Below are 25,013 nucleotides of genomic sequence, written 5' to 3'. Positions count from 1 at the left end.
ACTCTGGAATAGCCGCGACGTCCGGGAACACGGAACACAAGGCATGGTGAACCTGAGCATACCGAAAGTATTCCCTATCGTTCAGCTGATATTCAGTTTTCAGCATGTCGAACGTCTTAAATTTCCCTTTCGTCCAGAGATCCCCTACCTTGCTGATACCAATCATATCCCATTTCTCAAAGTCTTTCGTAGTACACAGATAACCCAAACGCTGGGAAGTGTACAATGGCGTTGCCCGAGTCAAGCGATCCCTCCACCCCATCGCCGCATTTGCTGCATGCCATACCTGCACCGCGACCCGCGTCGGGCCAGTCAACCGTGCATCAAGGGACCCCGAGTATAGTGCTCGGTTATAATCCCCGCTGGGCAATAACAATTTGTCCATCTCAAAAGCCGGGTTCAAAGCAGGCCCATACATCCCGTGATTAATAGCAGCCAACTGGGAGGCCCAATAATATCGTTTAATGTCAGGGAGAGCGATCCCCCCCATCATACCACGGTAGGGTTAGTTTAGCGAGAGCAATCCGCGGCCGCCCATCCCAGAACAATCGACGCTGAAGACACTCCACCTCCCGAAAATAGTGGGCCGGCACTGCGTCCATAGTGTTCTGCAGGGCGTACAAAAAGCGCGGCAGCGACATCATTTTGAACAACGCCGCCCAGCCGAGAGGCGCTGAAGGGGGGGGGGGGGGGGGGGGGGAGAGAAGATTCCGTTCATACCGGGCCACCGGGTCCAGGGTTATAAAGATTCCCAGATACGTGAACCCCGACTGCGCAACCTGGATAGGGCACCCCCGCGGAAGGGGGGGGGGCCTCCCCGGAGAGAACGTACACACAAGACTTAGCCCAGTTAATGACCAATCCGGAGTTGCGACCAAAGGAGCTCAACACATCCACCAATACAATAAGCGATTTGCGCGGAGATGCAAGATACAAGAGGATATCGTCCGCATATAGGGAGACACGATCCTCGTACTCCGGCGTCCATCGAAGGCCATGCATCGAGGGGTGCCACCGCAGCCACTCCGCAAGGGGCTCCAAACAAAGCGCAAAGAGAAGAGGCGACAGCGGACATCCCTGTCGGGTGCCCCTACCCAAAACAAAGGGAGCAGACACCCGTCCGTTGACCACCGCCTGTGCCAGTGGGTTATCATAAAGCAGTTTCACCCAACCGATAAACCCCGGGCCAAACCCAAACTTCGCCAATGCTGCCCAAATATACGGCCATTCCAAGGTGTCAAACGCCATGGTAGGGTCAAGGGACGCCAAAATGGCCGGCTCACGGATGAATGGCGCTCTAGCGAGGACGCCATGCAGTCGCCGCAGGTTCAAAGCGGTATTGCGATGGGGTATAAAACCGGATTGATCTTGATGAATCAGGTCGCCCACAACCCGGATCAGGTGATTGGCCAGTACCTTGGCAAGGATTTTGGGCTCTGCATTTAACAAAGAGATAGGCCTATAAGAAGTACACCAATCCCGCGGCTTCCCTTCCTTATGGATAACAACAATAGTAGCAAGACGTTGGTCAGGGGGGAGGGAACCCGCCGCCAGAGCCTCAAGGAACATGTCCCGGAGATACGGCGCAATCTTATCTGGGCGCAACTTATATAATTCGATGGGAAGGCCATTAGGACCCATGGCCTTACCAGAGGCAATAGAGCGAATGGCCAAAGCAATCTCATCCGGCGACGGGGCCGCATCCATCAATAATTTATCCTCATCAGATAGAGATGGCAGAGCAATGTCTCGAAGCAGTAGTCGAGAGTCTTCCTCTAATCGCTCTGAGACCGGAGAGTACACCCCGTGAAAATACTCCGCAAAGCAATCAACAATATCACCGGGGTCCGTCACCCGCACACCATCCACCCTCTCAACATCCGGCACCACTCGACTCGCTCTCTCCCTCTTATCCAACCAAGCAATCAACTTCCCGGCCTTATCACCCATATCGTACAAACGCCCCTGTTGCTCCCTGCTCATACTCCTAGCAGATTCGGTAACCAGCGCCTTGTAGTCGGCCTGTTTAAGTGCCAACACATGCAGTCTGTCATCCGTAACACCTTGCTCCAAATCAATCTCCAACTCGGTGATCTCATTTTCTAGCCGAACAACCTCCTGCGCCGCGCATTTTTTGGTATGGGAAATGAGAGACAGAGCCTGGCCCCGGAGCACCGTCTTAAAGGCCTCCCAAAGGGAGATGGCGGAAGACACCGACCCCATGTTGTCATTAAAATAGTGTTCCAGGGACTTAACCAGGTCTGCACGGATCGTGGGGTTTCGTAGGTACCAGGGGTTGATCGGCGCCACCCTCCCCTCCGCCCCCAAGGCGATATCTAGGTGTAGCAAAAGAGGGGAGTGATCAGATATACCGCGTGCCAAGTGTCGCACTTCCCCGATCATCCCAGCTTGGGCCGCAGGCCCTAGCATATAGTCAAGCCTCTAAAGACTACCGTGGGCCCCAGAGTGGAAGGTATACTGCGCCTGTGCAGGGTGTTTCAACCGCCAGCAGTCTATCAGTCCCAGGGTATCCAGAAACCCCCCAGCCAGTTCTGGGCCCGAGGGAGGTCCCTAGGGGGGCGTCGATCCTCAACTCCGGAAACCACCGCGTTAAAATCCCCCCCCCCCCCCCCCAAGACCAAACCCCCCCCCCGGGTGCCCAAGTAGCAGGCGTCCCAAATCAGCAAAGGTGGCCGTCTGCAGGCCCGGCGGCACGTAAACCGTGACCAGCGAAATCAGCTTACCCTCCCACCTCCCCAGCAGCGCAGCGTACCGCCCTCTGTCGTCATGGAGCACCTCATCCACCACCAACGGGAGAGAGGTCCTGACTAAAATGCCCACTCCTCTCGATCCAGAGGTGAAACCAGAATGGGCCAGAAGGCGATACCCACGTCTGTTCATGGCGTGGAAAGAGTTCCCTGTGAGGTGTGTTTCCTGCAGAAACACGATGTCAGGCGAAATACGTTTCAAGAACTGCAGGACTACCCCCCGCTTTATCCTGTCCCCCAGTCCGTTCACATTTCATGAAAGAAGTCTCAGCCCCTTACCCCCCATCCCTCCCAGCACAAACTATCCCCCTCCCGGAGAGCACAATCATAATAGCACAACAAAAAACATTACCCCGCCTTGTGAAACAAACAAACAAACCCCAACCCCACCCCATCAACCCCAACAGAACTCCCCCCACCCTGCACCCCTGCGTGAGCCCGAACAGCCCCCCCAACATGCAGTGTGCCTGTCGCCCCAATATGAAACTCACTACAGAAAGGACAAAAAAAGGGGGGAAAAGAAAAAAAAAAAACCTGAAGGAGGAAAGGGCCCCCGCTAGCCCCCCGCAACCTCCAAATACCACGGGGCAAAGAGTTACAAACTGGAGTCCAGTGCAGCCACAGGTGCAAAACGTTACCAGTCCAGTCCATCGACAGGATCACAGTTCCATTCCTATGCCGTCAAACCCTCTCCGCTCTCCGCCATCCGACCTCGACTCCTGGGTAGGGCGTCCAGCCACTCTCCCACCGCCTCCGGCCGGTCGAAGAAGTGTGAGCGACCATCTAACTCGACCCGCAGCTTAGCCGGGAATAGCATCGCATACTTCAACTCCATGTCTCTCAAGCGCCGTTTGATGGCCGAGAATCCCATCCGTTGCTTTTGGACCGCTTGCGTGAAGTCTGGGTAAAAGCTAACATTAGAATTCTCAATTTTTACTGGCCCAGTCACCCTCGATGCCTGAAGGATAGCGTCTCTATCCCGAAAATTAAAAAGTCGGGCAATGATAGGCCGCGGGGGGGCACCCACCTTCGGTGCACCCCCTGGAATCCTGTGGGCCCGTTCCACGGCGAAGAACTTGCTCAGCCCTTTGGGTGCTAGATGAGTCACCACTAGATCCTCCACAAAAAGATCCACAGCAGACTCCTCCGATCGTTCGGGCACCCCAATAATACGGACGTTATTCCGCCTGGCCCTGCTTTCGGTGTCCTCAAGGCGACGATCAGTCAGGTCACTGGCGAGCTGCAACCTCCGCACCGTCGTCTGCAAAGCGGCCACATCTACCGTTAGGCTCGACGCCGCTTGAGTCAATGAGTCGACCCGGTCATTAGTTTTGAACAGGTCTGCTCTGACCAAAGTGACATCAATCAACACCGAGTCCAATTTATTAGCCAAGGTATCAAATTGCTGGTTCACAGTCGCCTTCATCTCCTCAATGGCCCCCATGACATCCAGCAGAGTCAATTCGGATGATGCGCCCGAGGCCTCCTTGGGCGGCTCAGGCGATTTACGTGATCCACTAGGGGATCCCTTTGGCTGCGCATAGCGGTCCATATTGTTGGCCTGGGAATAGGCTCCCCTCCTGGTAGACTTGGGTTTCAGCTCATCGCCGTCCACTCTAGTCGTCATCGTTGGCGACCACCAAGGTCAGCACCCTCCAGCACCCGGAGGAAGGCCAGGAGACCAGGGCCACCAACTGAAATAGGCCCGTTTACAGTTCAAGAATCAGGCTATGCACCCCGTCCTCGGCGCTGCTCACCCAATGTCCCGACGTCAGTTTCCGCAGATCAACACGAAACCGAAAGTGAAAGCACGGGGTCCGGGGCTGGGCCAACCTGGCATGCCGCTGTTGTTCACTTCGCACCCGGACACTTCACCAACTCGAGTTCGGGACCAAGGCCGAAGAAGGCCGCAAACTTCAGATCGCCACAAAACCGGTTCCCGGAGTCCAATTTCGATTTAAAAAACGAGTGGCACCTTAGCGCAAGATCATAAACAGAAGCCCATCGAGAAAACCAGGATTATGACAGGATAGACGTGGGAGGTTGCGGAGGCCCCCGGGAGCCACAAGCCTACGCGGCCATCTTGGTTGCGCGCTAGGCGCCTTCCTCTTTAAATGCACTTTTGATTTAATCTTTGACAACATTTTCACAGGGCATGGGAACCTCCTATCAAAATCTTACTATGAGGAAGGCTCCCTTGCTGAAATTTAGAAGAGGTGGTACATCTGACTTTTAGCAGTGCCAGTTGAAGATGTGGGTGGAGCTAATAAAGTAAGTGGGTGGAGCCAGTTGAGGAAGTGGGTGGGGCCGAAGAAAAGTAGGAGTGGCCTCCGACAAACATTTGAGCACCTGCACTTCATATTTTACAAATTAAGCACTGAATGCAATCACAGTTTTAGCCTGCTATGCTGAGTGGGTACAAAGCACCCACCCTGCGGCCAATGAGTATAGGTGTTTGGACATAGATAATTGCGATTGGAATAGCTGGGGTAGCCTGCACCTTTCTGAGCTCTTTGCAGGCCGACAATACTTGGGCTTTCCTGGAAATTATGGACATATTGATAGGACACCAGGTGCAGTATTACACAAATGAGCCCCAAGGGCACAGCCGGCTTGTGAGTGTGCTTTCTGCACCCCTGGGTCACTGATATTTTGGAAGGGGCCGCAGACATTTGCATAGCCCCTTTTATAGTACAGATCACACTGGGGCACATGTAGCATCCCCCAACACCAGGGGGGGGGGGGGGTCTCATTTGTATGAGGACATGGTCATGCAAAATGAGGAAACGTGGTCTGTTGGCATGGGCACCAAGGCAAAGAAGCAGTTGGCAGGCACTAACTTAATTAGTGCCCCACACCTCAAAATGGACAGGGGGTTCTATGGACCCCCGAAATCACCCTGCAGCAGTGCTTAATTTGTAAAATAATAAGTGCCAGATCGGTCATCAAGAGACCTCTGCATCTTGCACCACCGATGCACTGCTGATAACGGTACAAACGCCACCTGTGAAAATTACACTCCTTAAGGTGTGGTACTTCAGGCTATTCCAGGCCCCCAAAGCTACAAGAATGGTTTGGGTGGCCGGTAGTAGTAATTTTAAGGTATATTGCATTAATAAAGAACTGTTTTGCTTGTCTAAGAAACACAAACATGGCCACCAAGTGGCAGAATGTCGTTAAACCCAGGGCTGGCAATTGAGTGCCGGTGCCGAGCAAGCTCCACCAGCTCAAATTGAGCACTGCCCTGCAGGCAGGTGTGGTCACTCACCGCACCCACCTACAGGGGGGAATTTCTGTCCCCTACATAATGCAGACCAGATTGTAGTCCGCCTGCCTTTCACTAATGAGCTTCCCCAAAGGCAGGCATGAGTTCATGGCTGCATTGGGGGCAGTGCATTATTTTTACTAGGATGCACAGTCCTAGTTTGCACCTAGCTAAAGACCAGTGAAGACCAGGGTAGTAGGTTTATACTTATTACAGCCCCAGGATTCAATGGTGGACTGTGTCCCAATGTGGGATTTCAGAGCACCAGTTGTGCCATATTGCTGCCAAAGCATAAAGAACTGGACTACAACACAAATCTTAGGCTCCTAGAGGTAATATATCAATATTGTCTGTCGTTTATAGTGTTTCAATCTTTCAGGACCTTCCTTTCCTATCCTGAATGAGTTTACACTAGCCAATGTAATTCCTTCTATTACATATGAAACTTAATTCCTTCCCAAGTGTCCAGTTAGTGTATTAGATATAAGGTCTTCTCACAAAAATGCATAACCCTTATTGGCTATAACTTTCCCAAGATTAATTATGAATAAACCCATGTGAGCTTGGGGCCTGGCGGGGATTGGGGAAAGCTTGATATTCTAGTTGTGCTGCAGGGAATGTTCTTGCCTGTAGATAAATTCAATCCAATGCAAAGGCAAGTATTAGAACAATTTGTACTTGTTTGCAATTTAGCAAAACTCCCATACATGTACGCTTCGGATTACCAAATCTCATCTGCACGTGACTGATATATTGTACTTTATGAAACACGAGTGAAATATTATCCCAAATTTTTCATGTCATTTCAGAGTCAAGTATGGGAAGTTATAGTTGCGTTCCCAAAGCTGTAGCCTCCATCTCAGTCTTTTTGCACATGTTCATGCGGTAATGCTTAGAGCTCTCAGGTTTCCCAGATCCATGTGTAAGCAGAGCAGCTCATCCAGTCCAGGTTTATTTTTGGCATTGTGGGAAATAAAAACTAATGGATGAGCTAATCAAGCCTCAACCTGGCAAACTTGAGAGTTCTGAATGCAGCCTCGATAAAAAAAAAATGTGTTGACTATTCTATGTCATCATACAGGTATGATACGAATACAAATGTGCACCCTGTAAACAAAGCAAACACAAGGAGATGATGGACAGAGCACAAACTTTTCACACACTCACCCCCACTAACAGATGTGGGTTGAATCCATCATCGTTCTTTAGCTCACTTCGCCACCTCAGTTCAGACCCAGCTATATGCAAATCAGTCTTGACCCTGTACTCATGGGAACAGTCCAGCCCAAACTGTCAAGCCAGGTCTTCCCTGGCCAGAAACAAGCATCCTGGGACCGGTTTCAGGTAATACCACTCATGAGCCAGGCTAGCTTGAATCCAGTGGCAAACTGAGCAAGGGACCCATGTCTGGGCATACCCTACCAACTTAGGGCAAACAAAGCAAACGCAAGGAGATGGAAGGAGCACTGAAACTTTTCAGACACTCAACCCCAGTCACAGATCTGGGTTGAATCCATCATCAGGATGCTTGTTTTCAGTCCAGTCGAGGCCTGGCTTGGCAGTTCAGGCTGGACTGTTCCCATGAGGAACAGGGTCAAGACTGATTTGCATATGGCTGGGTTCCAAACTGTAACGGGGCAGGGAGGTGTGGGGAAAAGTTTCAGCGCTCAGTCCATCATCTCCTTGTGCTTGCTTCACCCTGTAAACAGACGCATGAGTTTATGGACAGCATAAACCCAACACAGTATTTATTGTAGATTTACATTTTGATTTACTATCCTAGTTTGACCTTTGCCGTCTTAATGCATGGGCCTGCTGGGCACTTGCACCACGGCTTTGCCCGGGGGCCTATAATGCTGTTAAGACAGCCCTGATTTCGACCTGCTGGTTCAGCACAAGTTTGCTTTTTGATTCATAGATTAACATTGATTATTGCAGCCCTAAGTTTTTCTTCCCAACGTAAGAACTGCACAGTGATGTACAGCCTACTCCTTTAGAGTACGAACTTCTGGCAGAGGACTTCGATTCAGACTATTCTGACCACTCTTAACCTGGGTAAACCCATCACACTTAATACCAAAATGTTAAAAAATAGTAAAGTTAGAGGATACAATTTGACCATTGGGAGCAGCTTTTTGGGTAATCAATACAACTTTCAGGAGGTCATTGAAGGTAAGAGCTACTGAATGCCTTATTTACTGCATGTAAAAATGTGCTTACTTTGTGTTCGTATTTGCAATGTCTGCTTATTTTCAGCAGATCACATCTGTTTAGCAATTTAATATACATTAAAAAATAGCAGCTCATCCATGCCATTGGTACTGGCATTTTGGAACCCAGAGAGTGGTCAGTGGTGCAAGCTGTTGTTGCATCCTAAGCAATATTCAGGGCCCTGACACATACTACATTTATATCAGTGCTCAATTTCGAAACAAATAAGTAAAAACTTTAAAAAACAAAAAAAGAATTACAATATGGTATATATTCAGATGTAAAACCTACAGAGGTCCTAGCTCATTTCTGGGATTAATAAATGAGTGGCGAGAGTTAGTGAGGTCAATAGGTATTCTTCAGGCTTCACTTGTACCAAAAGGGGTACCTTTGATTGGACACAGAACCAGAAAACAGGTTAAGTGTTTTTAGTAAGGCGGAGGTCAGAAGGTACAACTCCGTCCTTGGTTTAGAAATAAAAGCATGGAGGGGGTGTAGCCAACTGCCGAAGGGAATGGCCTCCACGGTAGTCTAGCTCCACTGTGCCACTCCCGATAAATCTGTATTTAAACCCTGTGCCCCGGCCAGATTCGCCTGAGAGTGTGCCTACCTGGACCGGACGCTGAGCCCTGCGGGTGGACGAGAGGCGACCTTGACCAGAAGCGTCCCCGCACTGCAATCGCCCCCCCCCCCCCCTCAGTGTTCCAGCTGCTGTGGTAGTGATAGTGTGCTCCGCGGCTCCTCGGGAAGGCGCTCTAATCTACGCTGCAGCTGCGGCTTTATCTGCATGTAGGCTTTATCGCCGGAGTGGCCGCACCGCACCTTCAATATTGGCGGCGGCTGGCGGTGTGTGCCACTTACGCCTCACATTCCTGTTGGACTGATCGCCCCCTGAGTAGTTGCCGTTACTGTCCCTGCTGGGAACTAGTGAATTACACAATCGAGCGCTGTGGGCCACATCCCGGCGGGGGCCGGATTTACTGACACTTGCACTGCCACCATCCACGCTGATAATAATTAACCGAGTGGGGCGTGTTTGCTGCTCCCAGACGGCCCGTTGACCCTGGAGACGCCCCACCGGACCCATCAGGAGACAGCGCGTATCAACACCATAGCTGCGGCCCACTGGTGCAACGGACGACAACTATGGTTGGGGTGCAGAGCGGAGGGAGCATCTTTGACGGCGCTGGCTAGGAGTGTGCTACATCGCAGCCACTCTTCCCGCGACTGACTGCACCGCCCTGAGGCCGTGAGAGTTGCCGTCGGCACCCAGGCATTCCAGAGGGTGCGACAGTGTCCGATAGACACCGTTTCATCGACAGTGAGGCCCTGGGTGTGCTCTGGGCCCAGTATTGACATATTGAACCCTGCGGGAGCGGCGAGTGACCCTCCAGATACATGAACTCTGTGCCCTGATCTGTGGGGGTGATTCAGGACTTTTATGTCTGTTATTTTGACTGCCTCTGTGGCAAGTAAAATTGGTGACTCGAACAAATACTGAGCTCCAGTGGTGGAGACAAGGGCCTTACCTGCCCCCTGAGGGTTGTGACTTATAACCTCCCAGTACCTGCAGTCTGACTGGGGCCACTACATTACTTGTGGGGTGCTAGTTGATCTCCTGGTGCTCTGAGGTTGGGGCGCTGCTGGTCAAAACCGACAGGCCGGTGTGGGCGAGTCCCACCGCAGGCGGCGGTGAGTAGCTGGTGTGGCTCCACCCTCCCTTGGGCGCCCCACACTTACCTTAGACAGCATGGCAACCGGCCGCAGTGGCCGAAATGCGGTGCAGGCGAAACTGGACAAATTTACGTGGAATAAAGTCAGGAGGGGGAACACACTAACTCCAAGTCGCATGGTGAGCAACCAGGACCCACGTTGCAGGACATTTTAGCAGCTATAACCTCTGTACGTACCTCACTTGAAACCTACATGGACACAGTCGTCACGGAGGTCTCATTGCTCAGGGCGGACATGCGGAAAATGTCTGACAGAGTCAGTACTGTCGAAAATACAACCAAGGACCTGGCGAGTGACACAAATCTCCTTAACCCCTTCGATGCGCATGATGGAGCGGTTCCGTCATCCGCACAGCGCAACCGATGCACATGACGGAACCGCTCCGTCATGGCCCCGCCCGCGCACGAACCCTTCAGCACAGCGCGGTAATCTGTGCCGCGCTGAAGGGGTTAAGAGTCAAGTGACCGAACTTCAATCTACACAGGAGGCGCTCGCTCTACAGTTGGACGATTACGAAGGTCGCATGAGACGCAATAACATACGGATCTTAGGAGTTCCAGAACGGGCAGAGGGGCAAGCTGCTGAACTCTTTGTTGAGGAATTAATCCTACAACAGCTTCAGCAGAGGGGCCTCTCCAAGTGCTTCTCAATTGAATGATCTCATTGTGTACCCATGGCCAGGTTAAAATCAGGAGCACCTCCCCGGCCTCTTCTTGCAAGGGTCTTCAATTTTCAAGATAGGGGCGCGATACTCCAAACGGCTAGAGCGGCCCCTCCTTTGGTGATCGACGATAGTAAAGTCACCTTATTCCCAGACTTCACCCTTAGGATTCAGAAATAGAGGCACAGCTTCCTGGACATAAAGGAGGCGCTAAGGAGCCAAGAAATCAAAAACGCCATGTTGTTCCCAGCTAAGCTCCGGGTCGAGTCAGGGGGTAAGCTATGGTTTTTCACGAGACCCGAGGATGCATGGGACTGGCTCGATGGCTGGTGTACAGTTGGTAAGCGCTCCTACAAATCTGCGAGCGACGACGGCAAAACGAATGACCGACACAAGCGGTCTCCTCCAGGCAGCGACTTGGAGACAGAGCCAGATGGGTTGAAAGTAGAAGACCGGCAATTAACTGTGACTGTTCTCTAAGACATGGCCCTCCGGAACACACGTTTGGCGGCGGCTGCCACATTTTGGGTGCCTCACCTTACACAGGGGTTCACACAGTGCAGGGCTGGGGTTGATCCCATTAAGTCCAGTCCTTGGTCACACGGTATTAGATGAGGTTAGTTCTTAACTGCTGCAACAAGTTATTTGTAGTACTCACATGTCAACTTGGGAGATTACTGGCCGGGGCAGTTCCTGTTCCTATGCAAGTTGGGGGTGGTAGGTGGTTCTATACCCGTTGTGCAGGGAGGCAGGGTGAGGGGGGGTGTTGGGATTCGGGGAGAGGGTGGATTTGCGAATGTCTTACAATGTACTTGAGAAATGTTCTGTTTTCCTTCTCGTGAATGGGTCCAATAGTTTTGTTCTGCTATACACATTGACTGAGATACACTACGCTCACTGCCAGTATACAGAGGCATCACAAAAGGGAGGGCGGAGGATGTTTGGAGATCAGTGCACGTGCCTGCTCGTAAAGGCGGTTGGACCTAGAGCCGGCCGGTTTGCGAGCGGCGGGTTCCCCCGACCCGATGCCATGATCCTTACCTCTCCCTCTGGGTTCCGACAGTTTTTACTCCAAACATTCCACCCTTATGGCTTTGCATTCAGTTTTTAAATTCCTGACTTGGAATGTTAATGGCCTGGGTGACAAGATCAAGCGGAGAATAATGACCAAGAGACGCATTTGATTGGGAACTCCTGCGGGGCACTAAATAGGTGGGGATATCGATTGGTGGCTCATTCCGGAATCACTTCGGGTTCGAGAGGGGCGGTGGTACTACACCGCAGAAGCTGTGCATATACGATTCACAATGTTTGGACGGATACGCAAGGTAGATATGCAGCAGTATCTGGTACTTGGGAGGGGCAGGTTCTTAATGTGGTCTTCATGTATATCCCCCCTGGGCTACAGCGCCCTGCGTTGAGACGTAGGGGCGCTCTTACTTGACTTACCTCTGGGCGTCTTGGTGCTGGGAGGGGACTTCAATTTAACCTTAGATGGTACTAGGGATTGCCTCCCACCTCACAGGGACCCTCTCCGGGGATCCCAACTGAATGAGTTTGTCCGCTATGGGCTTGGTGGATAACACTATCTAATTCACGTTTCAATCTGGGGCCCACAATAGTCAATCTCGTGTTGATCACATGCACACGCACGCTCAGGACATTCATGTTTTTACAGAGTCCCGGTACCTAGCGCGGGGAATCTCTGACCACTCCCCGATTCTCACGACTTTGAGACAGACTAGGCGCCGCACTGCCCTCTCGGTCAGTCCTTGGGTGCTTAAAATACCCCACATTAGAGAAGCACTGCTTAAAGACAGACTATTATTTTGCAGAAAATGTGGAATCAGTCGCTTCCGCTGGGGTATTGTGGGGGGGATTTGGCGCTGTCATTAAGGGTCGCGCCCTATCATTAATGGTGGGTCATAGGAGGGAACTTTCCAGGCGAATAGTGGAATTGGAAGAGGAAGTCTTAGTTAAGGAAAAAGCCCTTGCGTGTGCTCCTGATTCAGTCGCGCAACACACATTAAATATGGTGCGTCTGGATTACCGACAACTATTGACTGAAGCTGCCATGGCGCACTTTTGCTACCAGTCACAGGATTTACGAGCATGGCGAGCGCACAGGTAAACTCCTGGCCTGGCTAGAGAAAAGGGAGCGGGCCTCCAGGTGAGTCCACTCTGTATCCGTTTGACGGTGTACTACTCACTGACCCCCAGCAGATTGCCAACACATTCGCCACTCACTACGCATCGGTATACAGTACCACAGAGACATCACATGCCCCTATGGCAGCTGACCTCCCTATCAAAGTTGCGTGCCTGTCCATGCTGGACAGTGACTCCCTGGAAGTTGATATTACAGAGACTGAAACTCAAAAAGCTATTCAGGATGTACAATCGGGTAAAGCCATGGGGCCCAACGGGCTCCCCATTGAACTCTTCAAACCGATGGCTTCCAAGCGCTCTCCCCATCTACTGCGAATGTATACTGAAAGTTTCGAGCTGGGTATCCTTCCTGCCGACGTTAAGACTGCCTCAATTGTGGTATTACACAAACCAGGCAAGCCAGCGGATGACTGCAAATCCTATCGCCCCATATCTCTCCTTTCTGTGAAGGCAAAGATTCTAGCAAAAGTGTTAGCCAACAGGCTTGTCCCCCATATCACCGGGTTGGTGCACTCTGATCAATCCGGGTTTATGCCTGGAAGGAATACAGCCTTGAATTTGCGGCGGTTGAATGGGGTCCTCGGCAGTCTTGGCACCATCAGGGAAGATACGATCCTGTTGTCATTGGACGCCACCATTGCGTTTGACACCATCGAAGGGGACTTTCTATTCGCGGTTCTGGCTCGGATGGGCTTTGGACCCAATTTTATCAAGTGGATCAGGTCGCTTTACACCCAACCGACGGCGCATGTGACCGTTAATAACGTCTCCAGTAGTTTCCCATTGCAGCGGGGAACGAGGCAGGGGTGCCCTTTGTCGCCCCTACTCTTTGCACTCGTATTGGAGCCGCTGGCCGCCTGGATTAGGGCTGACCCGGAGATAAGGGGTCTTAAGTGGACAGATGATCATGAGGATCGTATTTTGCTCTATGTGGACAACATCCTTCTCTACTTGGCCTCACCCTCGCGGTCCCTACGTCAAGTGCTCCACATATTCCACATATTTGGTGCCCCCTCGGGTTATACAATTAACTCGGATAAGTCCCAACTATGTGTTGTGGGGTGATCCGCCACCTAGCCCCAGGGGCTATTACATACCAGTGGCAGCTCGAGGCTTTAGATACCTCGGAATCTTCGTTACCCCGGAACCTACTTTATTTTATGAAACCAATCTGCTGGGGCCACTGACTCGTCTGAAATCAGATGAAAGACATTGGCAATCTCTTCCTCTCACTATTTTGGGGCGGCGGCGCTCTTTAAAATGCTTGCGCCTCCGCGTTTCCTATATGCACTACAAAACACCCCCAATGTGATTCCCAACGCCTATTTCTCCAGTATGGATAACGTTGTGCAGAGATTGCTATGGAAGGGACGGGCACCACGTGTAGCCATGAACAAACTTACCATGGGGTGGTACGATGGAGGTATTGTGCTACCTGATCTTTGGCTCTATTACCAGGCGTCGCAACTGGTTACAGCTAATCGGTGGGTGCATGGGGAATACGATGATCCAAACTTTTGCACAGATCGTTGGCTTTTGGGACGGGGAGGATACAATAGGGCACTCTATATGAACCCCTGTAAGCTTTCTCCTACGGGCCCCACCGCCCGTACAGTGGAGGTCTGGCACGGAATCACAGAGAAATGGGGCTGGCACAACCGACTTACAAAAGCTACACCACTCTGGGAACCACATATGTTGGGTCAGCTTAGTAAATGTCCTGGGATAGGATAGGCATCTTAACGTTGGGGGACATGTGGGTGAAGGGAAAATTGGCTTCTTTTGCCGAATTACAAGCCAAGTATCAATGGGCTCCCACCGAGACCTTCAGATACCTCCAGAACAGTCTTGCTATCGCTGCTGCCATGCCCAAAGAGCTCCCCTTGCCTGCCTCTTCTCCATTAGAAGACAGATTAATGCTCAACCCTATGCACACAAAGAAGATATCCCTTACCTACAAAAAAAACGTAATAGGCCTGATCCTATGCACCGCCTGAGGCAAGAGTCGGACCTGGGGAGCATGGATGACGAAGACTGGCGCAACGAGCTTGCTTCTCCTAAGGATGTGGCTATCCCCATGAGACTGCGTCTAGTCCAACTGAAGATCCTACACTGTGTGTACTTTGATGCAAATCTGCTGTTTAAACTGGATAGGAAGCCTAATCCCCTATGCTTGCGTAACTGTAATCAGACTGGCACCTTCTTCTACATCCTATGGGACTGTCCAGTAACGGGGCGCTATTGGGACAATGTCACGAAACAGATGGAGGGCGAGTGGCAAGACCCTGAAGGCCTCTCCCCCAGCTGTGCCTCCTCAATGTGTGGGAGGCCACTGATCTCTCACAGATTGAACAAACATGGGCTTCAATGGGATGGGCCATCGCAAAACGCAACATAGCACAGAAATGGGGGTGGGGAATGCTTACGAGACTGGGCCATAGACATGGCTAGGGCAATGATTGCCAAGAAGGACGTGTTCAAGCATAGAGGATGCCCCAAGAAGTGGGACCATAAATGGAGGAAATGGAACAAATACAGAGGTGATATATGTGTATCCGCTTCCATAGAACTACAACATGAAAGAATTTTCGTTGGACCAGCTAACAAGCGATGCAGGGCCCACGCTCTAACTCCTGTATTTATTGACCCAATTGTATGCTTCCATCTGCTATACATGCTATTGACATACCTCTGTCTTCGTGTTCTTGAAGTCTACTGGATAGATGAGATGCGGTCATCCTGGTTCCTCTCTGGGAAATGTATGGTGCATAGTAGTGTGTCTAATTATTATACTATGTGTCATTTATATTGTGGACCTGACCATTGATTCGACATTGCCTTGTACTTTCTCTTTTGTTTAATAAAAATTGTTTATCAAAAAAATAAAAAGCATTGATGAGTGGAGTTACCCTTTAACTGGGTAAAGTCCTGGAAAATATGAATGAAATCATACATCAATTAAAAATGAAGAGCACACAATGACACAGAACAAAGGTTAAATTGCATACCACATAATATGGACAAGAGGCTGATGTAACAAATGTAACTTTTATTTAAATTACCTGTACGAGATGTTTCATTGCTTTTAGAAATAAACAAATGTAACATATCAGGAAACAGAGTAAAAAGGAGCACTATTTGCTGCATATTTAAAACAGATCTACATCATAATATATGGAAGAGTTAGTGTGTTGTATATAAAAACAATTTGGTTTGCAAGCTGAAAAGAAAATTAACACCGACATGTAATTACCAGATCCAATTATCACAGAAAAGATCATGTATTCAACAGAGAAATAAAAACTGGTCTGCTAGAGTATGTTAAACTGAAGTGGATTAGGGACACAAAAATACAAACTAAATTCATCTTAAATTAAAATCTACAGAATCATTATACCGTTAACATGGGGAAGGCAAGGTCTGAACAACTTCTTTCCATATTTTAATTCAGTCAGTACTGCAAAGTAACCTAAAGTACCTGAACACCAACATCTCCTTAAGACATGGTGGACACAAAATGTGGATGGTCAGGAAACACCCGCCATAAGACCTACACTCTAGGTGTAGGGACAGCCAAGAAAAGACCTGCCCGAAGTTATCAATTATTTTTTAATTACTTTATAAAAAAGTTAAGGGAGCTATCACTTTGTATTGTTTTAGAATCTAGAACAGCAAAAAAATAAAAACATCACGGTCAGACATCCATTTGGGTGGCAAGCTAAGAGTCGTTGACTTAAGTGGCTCTAAAACCTACGAAGGAGCGAAATGCTCCCAATTTAAATTATTTTCATTTAAAAATCATACACCAGCAGAACATACGCCAATGCCTGATAAATGCATGATGCCAAATAGAGAAAGTAATAACTGCAAGGTTCTAAAACACTGAATGATCAAAAATAATTGACCCCAAGATTAAGCACCAGCAAGATTTCTACACGAGTAATCTCACTGAGTTTTGACACACGCCATAGAGGAAAACAAATAGTTCCTAAAGTTGCAAGTGGTAACGAGTTCAATTAGTCAATATAAAGGATGTATAAGTTTAAAGGAGGGATCGAGGAATTTTAACAACAAATTGGCGAGGCCACCATAATTGTTCTGACCGGGTTCTCCAGCAGATGTGCAGTGTATTCTATTACAAAATATAAAGTGACCATTCTCAATAGCAACAATGCATCCCTAAGCCACCGTGCAATAGCAACGTCCAAACATATTTGTTGACACTGCTCTCTGTGAAAGAGAGGAAATACAGCTATAAATACTGGGTATTTGAGAGTATGCTATTTTATACATATTTTAAAGTGGACAGGGTTTGTAAACTACATATGTGCAGAATCGCAGGATTGTACAGTTTGAAGGCAGGAGGCTCACTCCTGAGACTCTTTGCCAGCGAGTCTGTACACCTCGGTTGGTCCATCCACGTGGGTGATGGTGGTGGTCAGTTGCAGTTCCTCCCCACTGCCCATTCCTAGGTCACCTGAAAAATAAAGGGATTACTTAAAAAAAACAAAATATTCACTCGTGTCCACTGAGCCGTTTGAAATTAAACATGGACACCCTAATTTCAACAAAATATCAAACCAAATCAAACACCCCTTTGCTGAGGTCTATTCAGGAAGTGGTATTAAATAACACTGCAACAACAAATTCATCACATGTTAAGTTACAATGATATGAGCAGGGCCACTGCCTAATAAACATGGATTTGCCATATTATCTATCATCGGTTGCATAATCCGCAGATTTTCACACAAAACAAAAAAACAGTTTAGCTGAAACAGATCATAAATTACTAAAAAAGTTGCACGTGTTCCACACAGTGAAAGGCCCTTCCCAAAAGTTGACTGATCACCTTTCAGTTGCGTATTGCTGTACTTGGGTGTTGAACTGGATCTAATCAAGTGAAATGTTTGCCCAGACAGTGTTGATGCAGAAATATGGTCACCAAATGGGCTCCATTATGCCACATAATTAACATTTTCTGAGTTCGTTGATGCCCTTGAGCAAGAGTCACACTTACCATTGGACTGACCGTCTCCGTAGTTTTTATGTGAAGGGGCGTAGAGGAACATTAGTGCAAAAACGTAGAGGTTCCACATTCCATAGATGCCAGTAAAAAAGGCACTGTTTGCTTGAACCGTTAAGTCACCCCACTTAAAATGGCCTTCACTCACCTGTCAATGATAAAAAAAAAAAAGAGGTTTATTATACCCGGATACAAACATTTCCTCCCATTTGTATTTACCTTTCAAGTAATATTCCAAGTGCGAGCGAGAGCCCGTTACCTATGATTTCTGCAACTATTTTATTATTTGTCTAGCGTTGAGGAAGGAATTTCGAGCCACACAAAGGATTCAAATGTAAAATGCATGCCCCCCAAACTGCAAATTACAAGATATAGATTGATTTTTTAAGGTCTTAAACCTGCAAACAGGAAAGAATACTTGTCAGTGAATGGAGTGTGTGAAGCTGGGTCAGGCCAATTAGAATAAAAGCGCAACCAGGCTGGTTTAGGATTGGAATTGTATCTAAAATCTACCCAACTATAGAAGCAATGGCAAATGAAAACATCTGCAAATTTCATGGTAATGGCGCTAAAAATATAAATGGAACTCCAATATACTCCTTTTTCATTTGCCAGATGAACAACAAAGGATTCCTTTGCTGCCTGGGAATACCATGTGGGCGAATTGTGTGCATGGAGAAAAACGTGTTACCAAATAAATTGAATTTACTATCTCAAGAAGATTTCCTCAAAAGATCAGTAAACTCTGATTTCCAGCCAAATAGCCAAAATAGCCTAAGAAACTAAAAAGAAAGTAGAGCCTTTTTTCATTGACGAGAGAGGAGGCTCACTCCTGGTGATGGTGTATCTCTGTAGCGCTTGACACTATAGATCATCCTATGCTTTTGGAGGGTTTCTACACAGTGTTGAAGGCCTTTGAAAAAACACTAGGTGGTTTCAGTCCTAACATACGGTTAGAAATGGGAGTCTCTAGTTGGCAATGGTTTGCACCTTTGTCCAAATAGGGACCCTTGCTTCTAGTCAGGGTAAGGGGATACACTCCTAAAATAACCCCTGCTCACCCCCTTGGTAGTTTGGCACGAGTAGACAGGCTTAATCTCAGAGGTAGTTTGTTGAGCATTTGTGAACACATACAGTAATAGTGAAAACACTGCAAATGGACACCACACCAGATTAGAAAAATAAGTAATCTTTACTAGATTTAAGACCAAATGACAAAAATCCACATTACACTATCAAGAATATGACTTTAAAATGGTACAAATAGCTCAATATAGATGGTAAATGCAACACTTTACTCTCAAAGTACCTTGGATGCTTCACGCAATACAAACCATAAGGGTCACAGGAAAAGTGATGCGTCGGTTCCATGCTTCGGGGGAGGTGATGCGTTGGTTCCTTACTGTGGCGCAAGGAAGGTGATGCGTCGGTTTCTTACTGCGTTCCGGTTACGATGCGGCAAGATGACGCCTCGATGCGATGAGACGATCCGGTGCGATGCAAAAAATGGCATCTTTGATGCGATGCAACAACGTGGATGCGATGTGTGCTCGCCCGACGGCCGTGCTGTGAAATAGATGAACTTTGTAGCCGCGACAGGCCCTGTGACACGCTTCTCTGCAGATGCGACGGCAACCTCTGCGGTGGCGGCACACTTCTCCGGTGATGCGACATGCTTCCTCGGCGATGTGACCGCAAATAGCTGCGGCGGCGACACGCTTCTTCGGCGATGCGACAGCAACTGCTGCAGTGGGGACACGCTTCTTCCTAGTTGCGTCTTGCTTCCAGCTCCCAGCGACACGCAGTCCCCAGAGGGCCCAAAACAGCAGGCACCTCACTGCAGGTAGAATTCCCAGCAAGGAAATTCAGGGGGAGCTGGTGGTGAAGTCTTTGTGTCCCCGAGACTTCAGAACAGGAGGCAAGCTCAGCTTCAAGCCCTCGGAGATCTTCCTCAAGATAGTTAAAAGTACACACAAAGTTCCTTTTCTCCTTTCCTTGGCAATAAGTAACCAATGCAGGCCAATCCCAAACAGCACAGGGGCAGTCTCCTCCTTCAGCTTCCTTGGTTTCTCTCCTTGGCAAAGGGTTCGTCTTGATTCACAGAAGTGACCTAAAGTTCTGGGGTCTGGGCCCCAATATTTATACTGCAAAATCCTTTCTCCTCTGAAGGGAGAGAGGGTCTGTGCCCAGCCAAAACCAGTTCTGTCCTCCCTGATGCAGCTTCCTGGCAGGAGGTCGAGACAGCATTGTTGAAAGCAGACCTGGCCCAGGTAGCTGAAAGGAAATCTCCTCCCCCTACTCTATTCAATGCAGGTCCTATTCAGCCTAGCCCTGACCCATCAGACTGCTGGAGCCAAAGCCCTCTCCAGCCCCCTGTCACTCACAAACCAGACATGGAATACACAAACCTAGCGGAGGCATACTGGATGGTTAGGCAAGAAAATACCTACTTTCTTAAAGTGGTATTTTCAAACACAGAATGTACAAATCACCCACACTTAACATTCTGAGTTCAGGCATACTAAACTTTATTTTCCTGTCTTGTTCCTAGGGTCAGTTAGGATTATAAGATGTTATAATCAAACTGCCTATTCTGGCCTATGGGAACAGATAGCCTTGCAATAGTGAAAAATGAAATTGGCTGTAATTCACTATCAGGACATGCCACGCACATCAGGGCATGTCCTACCTTTCACATACTATAATAAAAAATGGTACTGAGAGAGGTCACAATCAATCAATCAATCAATCAATCAGTGACACTTATAAAGCGCGCTACATACCCATAGGGTCTCAAGGCGCTGGGGGGGGGGGGGGTGCCGCTACTGCTCGAACAGCCAGGTCTTCAGCTTCTTCCTGAAGGAGAGGTGGTCTTGGGTCAGGCGCAGGTCGGACGGGAGGCAGTTCCATGTCTTGGCGGCCAGGTAGGAGAAGGACCTTCCTCCTGTAGTCGCTCTTCGGATGCGGGGGACGGCGGCGAGGGCGTGGTTGGCTGATCGGAGGTGGCGTTTGGGAGCGTAGAAGTTGACTCGGCTGTTGAGGTAGCTCGGGCCTTGGTCGTGTAGGGCTTTGTGTGCGTGGGTGAGGAGGCGGAAGGTGATTCTCTTGTTGATGGGGAGCCAGTGAAGGTCTCTCAGATGTCCGGAGATGTGGCTGGATCGTGGGATGTCGAGGATGAGTCTGGCTGAGGCGTTTTGGATCCGCTGGAGTCTCTTCTGGAGCTTGGCGGTGGTCCCGGCGTAGAGGGCGTTGCCGTAGTCCAGTCGGCTGGTGACGAGGGCCTGGGTGACGGTCTTCCTGGTCTCAGTGGGGATCCACCAGAAGATCTTCCGTAGCATGCGTAGGATGTTGAAGCACGCCGAGGAGACGCTGCTGACTTGCCTGGTCATGGAGAGGGAGGAGTCCAAGATGAAGCCCAGGTTTCGTGCATGGTCTGTCGGTTTGGGTGCGGTGCCCAGGGCGGGAGGCCACCAGGAGTCGTCCCAGGCGGAGTAGCCTAGAATAACACTACTAAGGTGGTTATTAATCAAAAAAGGAACAAACAATTTAAGGAATGCCCAAAAGAGAATTACTGCACAATTAATGCAGGGACACAAGGTTGAAATGATCTCACATTTATTAACCTCACAAATGGAGAATCACTTAATTGCAAGGTGTAGTTCAGGTGCTCACACAAAATAGTGAAAGTACGTGCAGTGAAAGGTTGGTGACATTTAAAAATACATCACATTGGCAACAAAACATCAAAACTCCAATAAATTCAGTACAATGAGGGAGTTTTGGTTGCAGAAGGCAGTCAACGGCGTTTCGATCTCATTTGTTAGAGATCATCATCAGGACAATAAGTGTGTGAGCAGAAGAATCGGGGTCCGCAACGGGGACGCATGCTGGGGGCCCCTGCAGGCAGGAATCTAGCCTTGCGGAGAGGAAAATATTACGCCAGGCAGTTGTTGGGCGCATGAAAAGGCCAGTGGAAACATCCAACGGGTGTGGCCAAGTGATCGGTCTTTGGAGAGAAGACAAGGGCGCGTAGAGTTAATCAGAGCAAGTCCTCATGGTGGGAGCGTCGGGTTTAGTCAGTTACTCCCCGAGGACACACCCGTTGGATGTTTCCACTGGCCTTTTCATGCGCCCAACTACTGCCTGGCGTAATATTTTCTGCTCCGCAAGGCTTGATTCCTGCATGCAAGGGCCCCCAGGACGCGTCCCCGTTGCGGACCCCGATTCTTCTGCTCACACACTTATTGTCCTGATGATGATCTCTAACAAATGAGATCGAAACGTCATCGACTCCCTTCTGAAACCAAAACTCCCTCATTGTACTGAATTTATTGGAGTTTTGATGCCAATGTGATGCATCTTTAAATGTCACCAACCTTTCACTGCACGCACCTTCACTATTTTGTATTAGCACCTGAACTACACCTTACAATTAAGTGATTCTCCATTTATGATGTTAATATATGTGAGATCATTTCAACCGTGTGTCCCTGCATTAATTGCGCAGTAATTACCTTTTGGGCATTCCTTAAATCGTTTGTTCCTTTTTTGATCAATAACCACCTGAGTAGTGTTAGCCTAGGCTACTCGAGGACCTTGTGGCCTCTCTCAGTACCATTGTTTTATATTAGAATATAGACTGCCCCATGTCATAATACTGGGGCCCCCTTGTTTTTGCCAACTACTCTACCTTTCACATACAACGCACCCTGCCTTTGGGCCTACCTTAGTGGTGACGGACATGTAGAAAAGGGAAGGTTTAGGGACTGGCAAGTGGGTGCACTTGCCAAGTCGCCATGGCAGTCCCAGACTCCACACAGGCTCTGCAATGACAGGCCTGAGCCATATTTTACAAGCTGCTTCTGGGGGTATCACAACCAGTGCTGCAAGCCCACCAGCAGCCTTTGATTTACAGGCCCTGGGCACACATGGTGCACTGCACTAGGGTCTGACAAATAAATCAAACAAGTCAATCATGGAGTCACTAATCCATTACAACAATTTACAAAACAGAGCATATGCACTTTGACACTGATCAGCAGTAAAGTGCCCAGAGTCATAAAACCAACAAAAACAGGTCAGAAAAAGTCTAGGAGGAAGGCAAAAAGTTCAGGGATGATCCTGTAAAAAAGGCCAAGTCCAACACATACTAACTGGAAGCGGCACAATAAACTCAGCTCTTTTCTACCCGAACCAGTTGCTTCAAATTGTGTGTCCTGATGGGATGTGATGTGCTCCAAGGATTTCTAACTTCTATTTTTGATTTTTATTTGGCCTAACATGTGGCTGTCAAATGGCACTTTAAGGCTACAGTGAGGATACGTAGCTCTACATCTGTTTTTGGAAAAATACTGAAGTGAAACACTTCCACTTGGATATGCAGCTTTGGATGAAGAAGTAACCCTCATTGGGGCAAATAGAAGGCCCTACTTGTTGGCCCTCGAATCATCGAACATCTTCGGTCTTAAGAGGTCACAATCAGTTACCTCACATTTTACTAATTAATCAGTAATTAAATTATTTTTGAGTTCATTTAAGTACGTTTTTCTTCACATATACTCTTATCTTACTACAGGTTTGGCAAGGGCATCAATTGGTGGATCTATCACTACAGTCCATTGTGGTGGCTGTGCCAGTTTTTAAAGGACCTGAACCAGAGTTAATGATCCAAGCCGCAGGCAAGGGCCTATAATGACAGAGCAGAACTTTTAAAAAATGGTAGAATCCAAGCAAGAAGGGCAATAATGGTATAACATTCCACCCACTTGCAGTAAAATGTTCTAAAATCAAAAGGGAGGCACAAAAAGACAAACATTGGAATGTTGAAGTAGAAGGGACATACCAGCCATTACTGGCTCTGTGCCATTCGGTGGTCTTCAATTGAGCTCCCAAACTTCCAATGTTCTTATTAAATATTATCCAAGGGGGAGGGCACTCTCGTAATTACTGACCGGAGGCAGATCAGAGGGCCTAAGGCACAGCTGGGAAATATGTTAAACTGTATTTAGCGGAGTTTTAATGTGCATAGTCTTGGGGTGAGAAGAATGTCCTCAAATGTAGTCCCAAATAGGCATCAGTACTATACTAATTACAAGGCAGAGGATTGACTAAATCTTGGATAAAGTTTAATTTTTTTATTCTGGTTCTTGCCAGACCATCCTATTGCAGAAACTGAAGTGAACCACATTGAGGCCACAATAATCCACCAACTTCCTGCATTAAGTCTACACATAAAACATGCGGTCTCCAATCTTATCCATATTTATTCCGTATCTCTTTTTTCCATCACTACAACTGGAATACATTTACATATACTCACTATTAATTTCATGAAAAGTTGTTTGTCTTACTCCTGAGCTTCACTTCCTCTGGTCTCATTGCAACACTTACAACCAAGTGCAGTATTCAGCTGAAAAGGTGAACTCTTGCACTAACATTACTTTCATTTTATCACACACTACTAATATTCCGCTGCACTGCTCACACTTTTTATAATTCTTTAGCATCTTCTCATAGTACTAGTGATTGAAATCATTCAACATTCTGGTAGTCAGTCAATAGACTGTCTCCCATTTTTCAGCAAATGCCCCAAAAGTGTACACAGCACTCCAACCAAATCCTTTCAGCTACTTAAAATTCACCACAAGCTTTCCAGCATCACTCTAGGTATCTTCAGGGCCTTGTGAAATGGACTACTTAGGGTAAAAAAAAGTGGTTTACATTCAAGATAGCTAACCACAAAATATAATTATCGATAACTCACGTGAGTTATGTTGTGAGGTTACATAAGCCCTGGGCACAAACACTTCTATTTTACACGTTTACATTTAAAGTTGACATCTTTTTCATTGATGACAACACACATTTTCTTGCACAGCCACAAGAGATCATGTACTCTGAAATGGTTTTGCCTACAGTTGCACTTTTTCGTAGGCACATTATCAGGCCTTACTACATTCTGTACAAGGATTTAGTACACTCACAAAACGTCGTCATTTGTCATTGTCCATTCGGCGGCAGCTCTGGATGGATAGAATCAACAATGACAATAAGACCAGTACTCAGGCAAGGAATAAAACTGTGCCAAGCCTTTGTTTTGATAGAGGAGCATCTCAGTGGATTGTCAGAGGTTGCCCCATGCCTGAATTCTAGCCCAGCTGAACTCTAACACAATCCTGA

General features: G+C 48.2%; 1 protein-coding gene across 3 annotated transcripts in view; it reads right to left on the bottom strand.

Annotated features, from left to right (window-relative positions):
* Nucleotides 1–15,837: 15,837 nt before the first annotated feature.
* The window catches only part of WLS (Wnt ligand secretion mediator), a 271,286-nt gene continuing 262,110 nt past the window's right edge, over nucleotides 15,838–25,013 (bottom strand). For 2 of the 3 annotated variants that reach the window (XM_085602300.1, XM_085602302.1), the window contains 2 exons: nucleotides 17,829–17,982; nucleotides 15,838–17,285 (listed from right to left, as the gene is read on the bottom strand). In XM_085602300.1, the coding sequence (XP_085458426.1) occupies nucleotides 17,176–17,285; nucleotides 17,829–17,982 (264 nt within the window). In that variant the 3' untranslated portion in view covers nucleotides 15,838–17,175. The remainder of the gene's footprint in view (nucleotides 17,286–17,828; nucleotides 17,983–25,013) is intronic. The other variant, XR_014960654.1, reaches the window with a different exon arrangement.

This window comes from Triturus cristatus, chromosome 4_2, assembly GCF_964204655.1.
Source record: "Triturus cristatus chromosome 4_2, aTriCri1.1, whole genome shotgun sequence".
Classification (NCBI taxonomy): Eukaryota; Metazoa; Chordata; class Amphibia; order Caudata; family Salamandridae; genus Triturus; species Triturus cristatus.
Note: the sequence above shows the minus strand (reverse complement) of the source record. Positions and strands in the feature narration are given on the sequence as shown.